Source organism: Cervus elaphus, chromosome 19, assembly GCF_910594005.1.
Source record: "Cervus elaphus chromosome 19, mCerEla1.1, whole genome shotgun sequence".
Taxonomy (NCBI): Eukaryota; Metazoa; Chordata; class Mammalia; order Artiodactyla; family Cervidae; genus Cervus; species Cervus elaphus.
In genome coordinates this window covers 60125172-60141698 of record NC_057833.1, presented here as the reverse complement: position 1 = coordinate 60141698, position 16527 = coordinate 60125172, and the positions used below count along the sequence as shown (strand labels likewise).

The 16527-nt window shown below is 39.1% G+C and overlaps 1 protein-coding gene across 1 annotated transcript in view; it reads right to left on the bottom strand.

Moving 5' to 3' along the window:
• The window catches only part of CFAP44 (cilia and flagella associated protein 44), a 142156-nt gene that overhangs the window by 117458 nt on the left and 8171 nt on the right, over nucleotides 1-16527 (bottom strand). Inside the window, exons 3-8 of the mRNA XM_043874030.1 lie at nucleotides 14445-14600; nucleotides 13841-14000; nucleotides 8320-8482; nucleotides 5954-6056; nucleotides 2373-2589; nucleotides 449-563 (exon numbers count right to left, since the gene is read on the bottom strand). Coding sequence (XP_043729965.1) covers nucleotides 449-563; nucleotides 2373-2589; nucleotides 5954-6056; nucleotides 8320-8482; nucleotides 13841-14000; nucleotides 14445-14600 — 914 coding nt within the window. The remainder of the gene's footprint in view (nucleotides 1-448; nucleotides 564-2372; nucleotides 2590-5953; nucleotides 6057-8319; nucleotides 8483-13840; nucleotides 14001-14444; nucleotides 14601-16527) is intronic.

The window sequence follows — 16527 nt, the reverse complement described above, 5'->3', positions numbered from 1 at the left end:
ATAGTCACTCAGTCATGTCTGACACTCTGCAATAATCTGGTGATAAAAACAAAAGCTGCAAGACTGTATATAACCTTTGACCCAGTAAATCCTCTTGAAGCATAATGGTGAAGAAGACAGGAGGGAGAGAAACACTATAGACATTGCAACTCCATGACATAATTAAAATTAAAAATGACAAGTATGTCACTACATTAATATATGAAAATGCCTGCATACTTTCTATGTACATTTAGTAAATACAAAATTATATGTACATGTGGACTAGTTTCACAGAATTAAAACTGATAATCTGAAAAGGCAAAATTAAAGGCTCATTATATTTACAATTATAGTATCTGTTATTGACAATATTGGCAATGCTTTTTAGACTGTATAGCATGCTTTCATACATGTACATCACTTCATTTCATTAATTTCATTATTGTAGAATAGCAACTGTACTCACCTTCCCATCTGGGAGCTCCATGTAACCTTCTATATCAGTTGTGGCTGTTTTGCCAAATCGACCCAGTGAACCCTGAAGTTTGAGGCCAGTGAATGTTAGAGCCATTGCCCAGAACCTGCAAACAATGAGAGATTGAATGTACCTAAAAGAAATCTTACTTTAACTTTAATGTCAATCATTTACATATTTAAAAGTCACATATTAGTTCATTTATCTATTCATTCAGTTAATTTGTTTTAAGCATCAACTACCTGTCAGGCAAAGCTCTAGGCAACATGAATTCGGCATCAACCAAAGTAGTCCAAAAAGAAAAAATTTCCTGCCTTTGTCAATCTTACATTTTTTTTTTTTTAAAGTCACTCAGTCGTGTCCGACTCTTTGCGACCCTGTGGACTGTGGCCCACCAGGCTCCTCCTGGCCCACCAGGCTCCTCCGTCCATGGGATTTCCCAGGCAAGGATACTGGAGTCAATCTTACATTTTAGAGTTGTGTTGTCCTATGCAATAGCCATATGTTTGACTATTTTTATTTAGATTTAAAGTAATTAATATAAAATAAAATTTAAAAATTAGTGTTTTATCCAGACCAACCAGTTTCAAGAATTCAGTAGCTGCACATGGCCAGTGTCTCTAGACTGACCAGCACAGGACACTCCCACCCTGGAAGAAAGTTCTACTACATAGTACTGCTTTAGAGGATGTAAATATTTTCCAAAATTTCTAATTTACTTGCTGTGTAACTTTGTGTAATTTTCTTGATCACATATGTATCTTCATTCTCTTATGTATAAAATGAGAATATTGCTTGCACCAACCTTATGAAATTGTTGAAAAAAAACTCTTGGAAGAGTTTCTAGCACATAAAATCAATAAATATTAAGTTACTAATATCTTCTTGTTTATAACCTAAACAAACGAATAGTCGGAATGAAGAAAATTATGTTGAAAAAAGAATCTGACCTACTAACTGGATGTAAAATAGATAATGGACAGTATTAACAAGTTAATAATATGAAGCCAAGAGCCTAAACAATCAACATCCTTCTCGGAGGCTATGGTAGGTCCTTGATCATATGTTTCCATTTCCTCTGCATTTCTTTTTATACCACATCACACATGAAATCCTTTAAAGCCTTTCTCCAAAGATATAGTACATAGAAAATATACACTTTAGTAAGCAATGGGAAAATTAAGATTTTTCAACCCATAGTTAGCAGAGAGCTAGCTGAGACTTCTCAAGATTCAAAAATCTGTTCAATTATTCTATATTTTAAAACCAGTTTTAAGTTGGAATAAAAAGAATTTAGGATAGATTATTTCTCATAATGAGATACTGGAAGCAAGTTATGGGCAACTTGAGAGTAGTGCCAGAAGGTTGTTAAATAAAAGACAAAATCATTCCATCCTGAACAAAGAACAGTGTGTGATACAGTGAAAATACCCAGATATCAGAGGTCAAGAATAGGCTCTGCTACCATTTAGTATTAAGAGTCAGGTGTCAAGAGTATAACTCTCTGTTGTAACTCTCAATTCACAAGTGAAGACTGAGTTCAGGAACATCAAAATGACTTGTCCATCATACAGAATCACTTCAACACACTGAATAGTCAGTCTGAAAGCACAGTATGAACTTGGACACAGCACGCCAATCAATGTTAGTAAGATATTACACAAACTCTCTCAGGAAGTGAAGCCTATAAGAAGGCAGAAGGCTAAATTCAAAGCCCTTCTTTTATCTATGCTGTTTTCAGTAATAAAATCTCCATAACCAACTAGAAAAGTTGCATTATAGTTAGTTTTCAACATAACGCATTTAAAAAGTATCCTAATGTTAACATCAGCAAACGTCATCTCCAGATGATCAAACCTCTTAGAAAAGATCCTAACAATAAAAGACTAGCATCTGTATCATGTGCGCGACCTACTTGATGTGACCTGATCCTGAGGTAGTGAGCTGCTCGTCATCTTCAGGATTGAAAGTAACCTTAAAAACTTCCTGGGAGAAAGCTTTTGTCCTCAGTAGAGGCTTCTCTTCTTTCCAGTTCCAGATGGTCAGGGTGTGATCAGGGCTGCCACCAACAGAAGCCAGCAGGGTACCATCGAAGTTAAAGTCCACGTATGCATAGGCCAGATCAGTTCCATCTGAAAGGATGAGGAGATGAATGGGAGTCTAATAACAGAGACAGCATTTCATTTTCAAAACTGTATTATTTCAAAAATAAAAAGGCAAGAGAGAACACCCATAGTGATGTGCATTGGTGGAAGAATGTCAAGAATCCCCTAAAGAAACAATTTCAAAACCATTCATCACTTCTGGCTGGAGAATGTATTATATGATATGGAGGGAAGGGGTAAGGGTGAAGAAGTCTTAACCACATTTTGCCTGAGAAAAATACATTGAGAATATATTCTATTTTATGAAGCAGGAAAGGCATGTTAGACAACATGTCTAACAAAAACATGTTAGACAGCAGAGAGAAGTCAATTTAAAATCTGCCACTGAATTTTTCACAAAATAAAAATGATGACTCTCGGTTTCTGCTTATGCATGTGAGGAGCTAAGAAGTTACCATTCCATCCTAACAACAAGTAAAAAGCTGAAAAGATGAAAAAATCAAAAGCTCTTCTTGAATCTGTAAGAGAGGGAAGAAACCGGGGCAAAGCCTTGCCTCTGAGAACGGAGAGACTGACAGGAAAATATAGAGATACTCAAGTCACCACAGCAGAGACTTCCAAGCAGAAACAGCCAAAACAGCTTGAGGAACCACTCCGGACAATAAAACCTGATCTCTGATTTCAGGAGGCTCAGTGTGGACAGGTCTGAGAATTAAAAACTCCAGGGGAACCAGTCACAAGGTGGCCCCAACAATATTGTGAGATTTATCTCCAGGAGCTTGACTAGATTTCTAAACTAAAAATATCCAGGAAAAATCTCTGGGCTTCTAGCAGAGGGAGGGAGAAAGGAGCCATTTTGAAATACCCCAGAGTCCTCTGATCTTAATAAGGTCTGCCCTCAAGGGAAACTCATTAACCAATTAACCAGAGCCTGAACAGCTGGGGTTTATCAGCAGCCTAACTGCCCTGCATACACGTTTCTCAAGAGGCAGGTCAGGTGGTCTGGTATTCCCATCTCTTTCAGAATTCTCCACAGTTTATTGTGATCCACACAGTCGAAGGCTTTCTCGTAGTCAATAAAGCAGAAATAGATATTTTTCTGGAACTCTCTTGCTTTTTTGATGATCCAGCAGATGTTGGCAATTTGATCTTTGGTTCCTCTGCCTTTTGTAAAACCAGCTTGAACATCTGGAAGTTCACATATTGCTGAAGCCTGGCTTGGAGAATTTTGAGCATTACTTTACTAGCATGTAAGATGAGTGCAACTGTGCAGTAGTTTGAGCATTCTTTGGGGTTGCCTTTCTTAGGGATTGGAATGAAAACTGACCTTTTCCAGTCCTGTGGCCACTGATGAGTTTTCAAAATTTGCTGGCATATTGAGTGCAGCACTTTCACAGCATCGTCTTTCAGGATTTAAAATAGCTCAACTGTAATTCCATCACATCCACTAGCTTTGTTTGTAGTGATGCTTTCCAAGGCCCACCTGACTTCACATTCCAGGATGTCTGGCTCTAGGTGAGTGATCACACCATTGTGATTATCTGGGTCGTGAAGATCATTTTTGTACAGTTCTTCTGTGTATTCTTGCCACCTCTTCTTAATATTTTCTGCTTCTGTATGCAGGTCAGGAAGCAACAGTTAGAACTGGACATGGAACAACAGACTGGTTCCAAAGAGGAAAAGGAGTACGTCAAGGCTGTATATTGTCACCCTGCTTATTTAACTTATATGCAGAGTACATCATGAGAAATGTTGGGCTGGAAGAAGCACAAGCTGGAATCAAGATTGCCAGGAGAAATATCAATAACCTCAGATATGCAGATGACACCACCCTTATGGCAGAAAGTGAAGAGGAACTAAAAAGCCTCTTGATGAAAGTGAAAGAAGGGAGTGAAAAAGTTGGCTTAAAGCTTAACATTCAGAAAACTAAGATCATGGCATCTGGTCCCATCACTTCATGGCAAATAGATGGGGAAACAGTGAAAGCAGTGTCAGACTTTATTTTGGGGGCTCCAAAATCACTGCAGATGGTGACTGCAGCCATGAAATTAAAAGACGCTTACTCCTTGGAAGGAACATTATGACCGACCTAGAAAGCATATTAAAAAGCAGAGACATTACTTTGCCAACAAAGGTCCATCTAATCAAGCCTATGGTTTTTCCAGTGGTCATGTATGGATGTGAGAGTTGGACTGTGAAGAAAGCTGAGCGCCAAAGAATGGATGCTTTTGAACTGTGGTGCTGGAGAAGACCCTTGAGAGTCTTGAGAGTCAAGGAGATCCAACCAGTCCATCCTAAAGGAGATCAGTCCTGGGTGTTCATTGGAAGGACTGATGCTGAAGCTGAAACTTCAATACTTTCGCCACCTCATGCAAAGAGTTGATTCATTGGAAAAGACCCTAATGCTGGGGGTGATTGGGGGTAGGAGGAGAAGGGGACGACAGAGGATGAGATGGCTGGATGGCATCACCGACTCAGTGGGCATGAGTTTGAGTAAACTCTGGGAGTTGGTGATGGAAAGGGAGGCCTGGCGTGCTGCAATTCATGGGGTCGCAAAGAGTCGGACACGACTGAGCGACTGAACTGAACTGAACTGCCCTGCAGAAGGAAATATCCAACCCAGCCCACTCTAGCCATCCTCTCCCACCTAAGCTGGGAGAAAATGCTGAGAAATGTTTGTGAAGTTCACAGTTCAGAGGCATAGGCTCACCAAAAAAATGAGACCTAATCATAGTACTAAAGAATTCTTTCCTTCCCCTGCAACCTACCACCAGGTTACCAAACACCTGTTTACCACAGTTCTTTTTATCCAATACATCATGTCTCGCTATTCAGAAATAATGTCAAGACATACCAAAAAGCAAAAAAAAAAAAAAGACAACTTGAAGAGATAAAGCATTCATCACAACCACACATGGCATAGATCCTGGAATTATCAGATTGGAATTTAAAACAACTACAATTAACATGCTAAGGGCTCTAATGGATAAAGCAGCCAACATTAAGAGCAATGTTTGCAAAGAGATGAAAATCCTAAGAAAGAACCAAAAAGGGGATCATCCTTAATAACCTGAGTGGGCCTCATCCCATCTGCTGAAAGCACCTAGAAGCAGAACTGGGGTTTCCCAGTTCTTCTTCCCAGGAAGAAGAAATTCTGCCTGAAGACATAGAATCAATTCCTGCCCAAGAATTTCCATACTGTGAGCGTGCCCTACAAACTTCAGATCTGCCAGCCCCCAATTATATAAGCCAATTCCTTCAAATAAATCTCTCTTCTCTCTCCGACCGGTTCTGCTTCTCTGGCAGACCCTGACTGCTACAGTAATGTGAGGTCATCTTGAGAATTCTGTTCACCTTAAACATGCGATATTTTAAAGATTCTAAGACTCACCTTGAAGGATTCTATAGGGCCTCATTGAAGGATATTCATAAATGATTATCTTTGGGAAAACTCCTTTTTCTGCTACTGTGAAATAAGTTTTATCAGGGTGAACCTATAAAAAACAAAAGGTCACTAAAGTATTAAAAGGGAGATATTCATATAAATAGTTACATTAATAAGTATTTAGAACCTGTTACTTTATAATTGGTTTACTAGGATCCACTCTAACAGAAAACTCAAAGCTGGACATCTACGAAATACTTGATAGTGGATATAATTTAAACTGAGAGCTAGAAGGGTACACACTTAAGTTTTACTTTCATTAACAGAGTCATGTTTAACTACAATTTTTTAAATTGCCATCTGAAGAGCTAGAATGGTGGGTCTCAATCTTTAGCAGGCATCAGAATCACAAGAAGGGCTTATTAAAGCATAGACTTCAAGCTTTAACACTGGAGTGTCTAAGTCAGTAAATTGGGGCTTAGATCTGAGATTGTGTATTTACTTTTCTATCAGTTTCCCAGGTGATGCTGGTGCTGCTGAATCTGGGGACTGCTGTTTGAAACCAACTAAGTCAGACTGTTTACCTTGCATATAAATCAACCTACCTTCTTGAATAGAAAATTCATGTCTCAGAGTAAGCTGTGTCACAATTTTTTAAATTTCACCTAACCAGCAATAAATATCTCAATATTTCAAATGATAGCCATATACATTGGATGGAATCGTATGTTCATTCCTGTTATTTTTGTTCATTGACACAAATAGTTTATCCAGGGAATATTTACTGTATTTCCTTTGCATCTGACTTAGAAATATTGTATCTTTCACAATTTCAGTAAGTTTACATCCATTTCTGCACAGCAGGCTCTGCACTAGCTCTGTCTGGTCTGCTCACAACCAGTAGGAAGCACAAGGGAAGGATTAGATGTTCGGATCACGATCCCTCTAGAAACCCTCTTGAGCATCTCATAGGGAACTGCCGCTTGTATAAGCCCCACATCCTGTCCATTTCTCCTCCTTTCCCTTTCCCTGTGAGGTCTCTCACAGATTAATCTCAACAGATGCCCTTCTCCTGACACCAGTGACGCTGAGAGGACCCCTCAGGCTGCCTGTTACCGGTAAGAACAGATCTGGGACGCCTATTTTAAGAAGCACAGAGTAGAGAAACAACCAAGCGAAAAGCCATTGCTATTCAGAGGTCAGGTGAGATAGTTAGAAAGGTATTCTTTTGATGTGGCCACTAATAGGGTCATTGGCCATCTTAGTGAGGTGATAGGAAGAAGACAGCAGAAGTTCAGCTTTGAGGGAAAGATCAAAAATCAGGGGGTTGGGCTTCTCTGGTGGCTCAGTGGTAAAGAATCTGCCTGCCCATGCAGAAGAAACGAGTTCAACCTCTGATCCAGGAAGATCCCACATGCCACAGAGCAACTAAATCCATGTGTCACAACTCTTGAGCCTGTGCTCTAGAGCCAGGGAGCCACAACTACTGAAGCCCAGGTGCCCTAGAGTCTGTGCCCTGCAACAGGAGAAGCCACCACAATGAGAAGCCCACACAACACAACTAGAGAGTAGCCCCTGCTCTCTGCAACTACAGAAAAGCCCATGCAGCAACGAAGACCCAGCAGAGCCAAAAGTACATTTTTTTAATTATATATTTTTAAAAGTCAGCAGGTAAAGAGAATGCATGGTTAGAACGGGTTTGTCTTTTTTTTTTTTTTTTTTAAATCAGAGCTTGAGGCTTTCAGGATCTTAATTCCACAACGAGGGTAACCAGTGGACCCCCAGTGAAGTCCCAGAGAGGGGCCTTTTAAAATGAGAACAAGTTGATTTAATAGTATGCTTTCATGCTGAGGATGCCCAAGGAAGTAGAGGGTGAAGATACAAGAGAGAAAATGACTAATGGAGACAGACACCTGGGAGGAAGGAAGAGACAGACTTGAAATCACACATTTTTTTGTCGACTACTTGAAATTACTGAATAGACAATTATACTTCATCTCCTAATGTTTAACTCTATACTTGCATTTTATCTGGCATTTAGTTCTAATTATTACATGAATTACCACTCATATCATTCATCTTAGTAATTTTGCAGAATGGCAACATAGCATTTAATGGAAAAAACCTGCATGACTCTAGGAAAGTCACTCAACCTCTATTAGCCACATTTCCTTATCTGCAAAATGAGATGACAATATTATTATCAATATAAATAGTATAATATTGCATGGAGCTAATGTCAGTGAATGTAGTGGTTGTAATCACAAATTGAAAATGCCTTAGAATAAAGATTGCTTTGCACCTCATGCAATCCCATAAGACTTCAAACGAACACACAGTTGGATTTTTTTCCTAAATTACCAAAGACATACCCCAATGACACCAATTCCTATTCCACTGCTACTTCGCAAGTAGGTCTGTTCTTTGGTTTTCAAATTCAGAAAAATCAGCTGGTTCCCAGCTATGTACATCACGGTATTGCTTTCCAGAAGTTGTAAGTTGGCCCGCTTTCTGCAGTCATAACCAAAGGAATGTCTGTGGGTAAGTGGCTAAGGAAAAGAAGTGAAACAAAGTAACCATGGGTGGGGGGGGGGGGGGTGGGTAAGCAATGAAATGAATATATTTTTTAAACCCATACCCTTAGTAGCTAAATTTTATGCCAAAACAGAGTTTTTTAATGTATTACTAATGTAACCTTATTTTTAAATTACATGAAAATTCTCATACTCTAAGCTAATAATTTAATTTTCCTAGGAAAACCCTGAAAGCACATTAATTTTAATTTTGTTTTCAATAAAAAATAAAGTTGAACTTTCAATTTGAGTACTATAGGTTTCCCTCATAGCTCAGTCATTAAAGAATCTGCCTGCAAAAAAAAAAAAAAAAAAGAATCTGCCTGCAATGCAGGACACCCAGGTTCAATTCCTGGATCAGGAAGATCCCCTGGCGAAGGAAATGGCAACCCACTCCAGTACTCTTGCCTAGAGAATCCTATGGACAGAGGAGCCTGGCAGGCTACAGTCCATGGTGTCACAACAGTCGGACAGACTTAGTGACTAAACCACCACCAAGGAGCAAAGGAGCTTCCTAAATAATTTCATTTTCCTCTCTCCTGCTAAAACTAAATCAACATTATAATATGAAAGCAGGTCTGTCTGTTATCTTTGTACTCCCAAAGCCTGTTCGGTTTGTTGTCTCAATACGGTAAAAGGGTCACATAGCCTCTTGCTGTTGCTGTTTAGTCACTACGTCATGTCCAACTCTTTTTTGACCCTATTGACTCTAGCCCGCCAGGCTTCTCTGTCCATGGGATTTCCCAGACAAGACTACCAGAGTGGGTGGCCATGCCCCCCTCCAGGGGATCTTCCTCACCCAGGAGTCAAATCCCCGTCTCCTACATTGCCAGGCAGATTCTCTACCACTGAGCCACCAGGAAGCCATAGGCCTCTTCCTTGATGCTAAAAGACAAGATGTTTAAAATTCTGACATGTTAGTGAAATTCTGACACACCAGTGATAGTGACTACTCTAATAAATTCACATGACTATAACTTAAATTTAATCATATGAAAAATAATGAAAATTGACTAAATAACATATAGTACATAAGTACATAAAATAAATAGGCTAACATTTCCTTTCTGGGATCACTAGTATACACATGTATATAGATGAATGTGTGTGCATTTATGCTATAGAGTGTAACTTTGCTAATTCAAAATAGGTTTAAAAAATTGAGCTGTAAACTATTTTCAAATGTACATTGTTACTATACTCAAGCTCAAATTAATATAATCCAAAATATGACTATAATAATTAAATGTGATCAATCTATTAAAAAATTATAGTTTGCAAAGAAATATATTACATAGTATAACTTAAGTAGATAGATTCTTATTTTCCAAGAATTCATTGCTGAACACAAAAGTTGAAGGTTCACAGGACAAGTAGCTATTTTTTGAGCCCAGGGTTTTCTTTTTAATCTGATTTTAGAGGATTCCTCTTATTTGTTAGTAAATACTTCCAGAAAAAAAAAAAAATTACAGATTTTAACAAGAGGATCTGTAGGATGTTAAAAAATGATCAAATTTTAACTAATGTAATTTGAATTATGAAGTATAAATTATAACTAACAACAAGTAACTATACCTATCTCATTGCCTAATAGTTAAATTGAAAAAGAAAGAGAAAATATTTCAGGGGCATTTGTACAAGAAAAAGGAATTTTATAAATTTAAAGACACAAATGTCTAAAATTGAATCTTATGTAGAAATGCAAATGAATATGTGATCTAAGATCTAGATGAAGCTATTCTTGCCTTATGGAGAATACCTGGGACTGTCTCACAAATAAAGAATAGAATCTATAGCCCCTTATGTTTACAGAGCCTGGTTTTTGTTATTGTTCAGTCACTCAGTTGTGTCCAACTCTTTTTGACCCCATGGACTGCAGCATGCCAGGCTTCCCAACTTCCCAGTCCTTCACCAACTCCCAGAGTTTGCTCAAACTCATGTCCATTGAGTCAGTGATGCCATCCAACCATCTCATCCTCTGGCATCCCCTTCTCCTCCTGCCATCAATCTTTCCCAGCATCAGGGTCTTTTCCAATGAGTCAATTCTTCGCATAAGGTGGCCAAAGTATTGGAGCTTCAACTTCAGTATCAGTCCTTCTAATGAATATTCAGTACTGACTTCCTTCAAGATTGACTAGTTTCATCTCCTTGCAGCCTAAGGGATTCTCAAGATCCTTCTCCAGCACCACAGTTCAAAAGCATCAGTTCTTCAGCACTCAGCTTTCTTTATAGTCCAACTCTCACATCCATACATAACTACTGGAAAAACCATAGCTCTGACTATACGGACTTTTGTCGGACAAGTGACAAAAGTTTCTGCTTTTTAACATGCTATCTAGGTTTGTCATAGCTTTCCTTCCAAGGAGTAAGTGTCTTTTAATTTCACAGCTGCAGTCACCTTCTGTGGTGATTTTGGAGCCCAAGAAAATAAAGTCTGTGACTGTATCCAGTTTTCCCCCATCTATTTGCCATGAAGTGATGGGTCTGGATGCCATGATTTAGTTTTCTGAATGTTGAGCTTTAAGCCAGCTTTTTCACTCTTCTCTTTTCACCCTCATCAAGAGGCTTTTTAGTTCCTCTTCACTTTCTGCCATTAGAATGGTATCATCTGTATATCTGTGGATGTTGACATTTCTCCCAGCAATCTTGATTCCAGCTTGTGCTTCATCCAGCCTGGCATTTCGCATGATGTACTCTGCACATGGGCTTCCCCTGTGGCTCAGCTGGTAAAGAATCCACCTGCAGTGTGGGAGACCTGGATTCGATCCCTGGGTTGGGAAGATCCCCTGGAGTAGGGAAAGGCTACCCACTCCAGTATTCTGGCCTGGAGAATTCCACAGACTGTATAGTCCATGGGGTTGCAGAGAGTCAGACATGGCTGAGTGACTTTCACTTTCACTCTGCATATAGGGCTTTCCAGGTGGTGCTAGTGGTAAAGAACCCACTTGCCAATGCAGGAGACACAAGAGATGCTGGTTTGATCCCTGGGTCAGGAAGATCCCCTGGAGGAGGGCACAGCAATCCACTCCAGTATTCTTGCCTGGAGAATCCCATGGACAGAGGAGCCTGGCGGGCCACAGTCCATAGGGTCACAAAGAGTCAGACATGACTGAAGCAACTTAGCACGCTTGCACTCACTCTGCATGTAAGTTAAATAAGCAGAGTGACCATATACAGCCTTGACAGAGCCTGGTGGGGCAGGAAGTTCTGCCTACCCTCCTTTTCCCTCTCCTTAGTCACTGCTGTCATCTTTCCTTCTTCCTTTCTCTTCCCCTTTCCCAGATACCAGTGTAACACTCTAGAGGGCTGGAGGTACATCTGTAACTATGAAAGGAGAAATGAGGTACAATCCCCTCACTAATTTGGATGATAGTAGAGAATCAGAGACATGCTCATTAATCTAATATTATCATCTTTGATTTCAAGGGGGAAACTCTTTCTGCCTTGCAGCTGCATTGATTGAGAGCCCTTTCAAATGCAGAATGGGTAAGACTGTATCTTCCCAGACACTCTTTTTCTAAATCAATCACAACCTGCTTGAGGGCAGAGATTGCTTCTCATTTATCTGTTTCCTGGAATGCCCACCAGAGTCTTGAACCTATTAGGCTAAATGAATAAATAAATGAATGCATAACTAGAGTCTGAACTCCCCCTTTTAAACCCAGAAGACAAGGCAGTCCATAAGCAGAGCTCTGAAAATGTAAAAATGTGTTCTGATACATCTCCAACTCCCTTGTGTTTCACTTCATCCTTTCTTCTGGCATCTTTTCTTAACTTCTTACCAAAGGCCTAGGGACTTCACTGTCCGTCCATAGCCATCTAGGACCTCCACTTTAAAATGATGTTTAAATACTATCTTAAGTTCTGTTTAGTGTCTTTTACAAGTTATGCTGTGGCTTAGGTGATATTTTATAAATTACACGTTTATTTAGAAGACACAAATGTTAAGTCTGATATATATAAAGAATTTTAAAAGTATCTGGGGAACACAGGACAGCTGACTTCTTGGAGCTTCTCACAAGAAATAGAGATTATTTGTTCCATCTCTAGAGAGTAGGACAAAGTCTAATGCAGGATATCCATAAAGGCAGATTTTGATTCAAGATCTGGAGGAGCTCTGTAATAATGGAAGCTATTAAAAAATGGGATCCGCTGGTTTTGAAAGTGATCAAGACAAGCCCAAAGCTCATACATTCACTCATCCAGCATGAGTAGAAAGGATTCATGCACTGAGTCAAAAGTCAAGATCTCTCTGACTCCCTGATTTATAAACTCGGCATCTCTCTCTAAAACAGAGATCCTTGTATTCTGAAGCAGCAAGTCCCTAGTGTTGACAGTCAGGAGAAGGCAGCACAGTGAAAATTACCTGAGAAGTTTTTCAGAGTACATATGCCCAAGGCCCTGTCCTCATGGAAATAATGCCAGTAGGTCCAGGAAGCTATCTGAGCATGTGCATGTCAGGAGAAGCTTCTAGATGACTAATAAACCACCTCATTTGAAAAAATAGGCTAGAAGGCCACAGATCTTTCATTGGTAACTTGTCCAAGGGCTACAGATTTTTTTTAAAAAGGCCCTCAAGAGAGAAAACTCCAGGTTATAAGTTTCACGGTGAATTAGTTTTAGTTATACCTAGGATTAGAGAAACAGAGTTAGAAGCTAAAATAACAATCTGTTCAATTTTTAAATAAAAAGCAAAACTGAGTCAGGAAGTACACTGCCCTACCTCTGTAAGCACCCCTTTTATAAAGGGCCTAAACCTCAGTGTTTAGGCCATGTGGTCACAACCACTGCCCTTTGGAAGGTAAGCATACTAAACTGCTAAACAAAAGCCTTAATAGAAATTGTCTTCAAACCAGTGCCTTACAAACCTACATCACAAAGTGATAGCAAACCCCAAATCCCCTTGTTAATTATCCTATTTGACATTTCTCTATAGACTCTTATTCTCCTATTAAAACCTGTACTTTTGTTCCCTGCTTCCTCCTCAGGGTTATCTTCTCTATAACTTATCTGATAAATAATGTGAAAGCACTAAGGCCTGAGAATGGCCATGTTAGTGTTTTAAGAAGGGAGATCAATGATTTTCACTTGACAGGCACTGAGAAAGGGTACCAAGCTGGTAGAGATAATGGGGATAAAAGTCCTCCTGGTTTCCTTCACATCAGATCTCCTGAAATGACAGCAAGAAAAGCATTATTTCTTTTTATGGTTATTTGGCTTCTAACAAAAGCTTAGTCTAAATTAAGACCATGGCTATAGTTTGCCAACCCCTGACCTAAAGAGCTAAAATTTCAAAATTATACATGACTGGAGTGGATACACAAGTGTAAGAAGATCCAGTGGTATGTTTGAATCTGGAGTCACAAAAGGCATTGAGACAAGCTCCATATAATCGTAGAAGAAGCTTTCTGATATTTTCTTCTTAACTTCCTCCTCTGCCTCCTCTGCATCTGGGGCAGGAGTTTCCATATACCGAGATTCTAAAAAGTTAAAAATATTTTAACTAAGAAGAGTGTCTGATCAATCCTAATATCATATTTCATGAAGATGAGAAGAATGTATCTAGCCCATAATACTCTAGCAGTTACTACTACTTCTGGCCTGAACACTGGATGCACCACAAGGGAGCACCTGGTTACAGCAGTCTCAAAAGACAGTACATGATCAGTTCCAAGGAAGAGTTATTCTCACTAACGTAGGGTTGATCTCTCCTTATACCATCCCACTGCCCAGAAAAATCCAGTATGAGTATGTGATTCTCAGAAATGAAATATACAGCTCCAGGGCTGCTAACCCACCCTACCAGAATATTCTTTATGTTCTTTCTTTTATCACTCCCACATACCTTGCAAACATTCTTTATGGATTTACAACTGTTAAATTAAAACAGGGACAATCACCGATAGAAAACTAATAATAATTACCTCCAAAGCTTTCTGTATAATCATCTTGAAATGAACTTGAACTTCCTTCCAAATGTTCCACATAAGATTCATCATCCTCTATATATGATTCTTCCCCTTCAGTAAATGCTTCACCTGTGGTATCGTCAATAGACTTGTGATCCTCTTTCATAGAAGCTATTAAAAATAAATTGTTTTAATAATTTCTAAATTTGAATTAAATATTTTCTTATTTTCAAAGAAGCTAATATGTCCAATTCGTTTGTACTCTAAATTGAATGAATTTTAAACTCAAAAATTCCTACAAAAATCATTTTATTTGGTCACTCTTGTAGCTTTACAAAAATTGTTTCAAGCTTTTCCTGTGAGTTAATCTCCATTTTCACTTCATTACCAGTCTATTTCCTACCAAAACAGACTTATAAGAAAGTAAAAGGTAAAGAAAAAAAGATTGACTGGTATGCTGCTATCATTTTTTCAATTTAATTTGATTTGACCAACCTATTATTTATATAGGACCTTTTAAGGGTTTCCCTAGTGGCTCGGCTGGTAAAGAATCTGCCTGCAATGTGGGAAACCTGGGTTCGATCCCTGGGTTGGGAAGATTCCCTGGAGAAAGGAACGGCTACCCAGTCCACTATTCTGGCCTGGAGAATTCTATATGGTCCATGGGGTTGCAAAGAGTCAGACATGACTGAGCAACTTTCACCTCACTTTATGTCAAAGATAAATAAAGCTGACTGAGCGACTAAGCACAGACAAGAATAAACTTCTCTGGGTATGACTATTTATCTCTGAATGATACCCCAGGAATAAGTCAGACTATTCCCTTTAGAACAAGGTAGAAGAGAAAGAGAATTGGAATGGGAATAAAACAGACCTACTAACAGGTCTAAGCTAATGTTCAGATCAAGTCCAAACATGAGTGTGATTCAAATATACCAAGTCAAGCAGGTGAAAGGGCCAGGTAAAGTTTCAGAATAACAAGGCAGAAATGGTTAAGTGTGCTAGAAATAAGTGGAACCACCTAGCAGATATAGCTGTGAAAGTGAAAGTGTTAGTCCTCAATCGTGTCTGACTCTTTGTGACCCCATGGACTGTAGCTCGCCAGGCTCCTCTGTCTATGAGATTCTCCAGGCAAGAATACTGGAGTGGGTAGCCATTCCCTTCTCCAGGGGATCTTCCCAATCCAGGGATCAAACCCGTAGGCAGATTCTTTACTGTCTGAGCTAAGATCTAGCTGAGATGAAGGTAAAAGATGAGAAACAAGGCCCAAGACTAATATGAATGGGGTAAGAAAGTTGGGCCAAGCCAATCAACAAGACAACAGGATAGGGTTCTATAGGATTCATGCATTTGGATGGAAAGAAAATAATCCTGGACACCTAAATGTGGCCCCATTTCTTGAACTGCCCCAAGAGGGACCCTTGGGTAACTATTCTCCAATAATACCACTGAACAGATATCTTAGCTCTTCCATGTGACTATCACAATCAAATATTATTTCCCGTCTCTAGATTACAATATTAAAAGCTTGATACCCAAGCTGCCATGAAATGAATTAAGGCTGCCAGCTAGGATAATGGAATTGGGAGTGAATACAGGTGAAGGGGAGTAAATCATTTTTCTAAAAATGAATATTCTGAGCCTAGTTGAAGGGCTCTGATAGGAAAAGTGGAGATTGGAAAGAAAAAACTAACAAGCAGTGCTGGACAAAGGGTCATTATCATTAAATCCACCCATCCAGGAAAATGTTGCAAAGGACTGGAAACTATAAAGTAGACAATCCTCTGTCATAAATGCAGGAAGCAGAGAAAAGTGTAAATGGAAAAAACAAAAGAGATGCAAACTGAAGTTTGTTGAAGAGAGTGATATTTGGGGAGGATAACTCTAGTGGAGGTATGGACAGGATGACTTGAGTAGAGATCCTTGTTACAAAAGTCCAAGCAAGAGGAGATAAACACCTAAAATAAAACATAATATGGAGAAATCATGGATTAGCCAGATAATGCCTCAGATAAACTGAAAGAACTTAATGTACAATTTATAAGTAAATTGATTTCCCCAGGACCTGATCTCCTCTAGGTGAATAGTAAAAATTGTA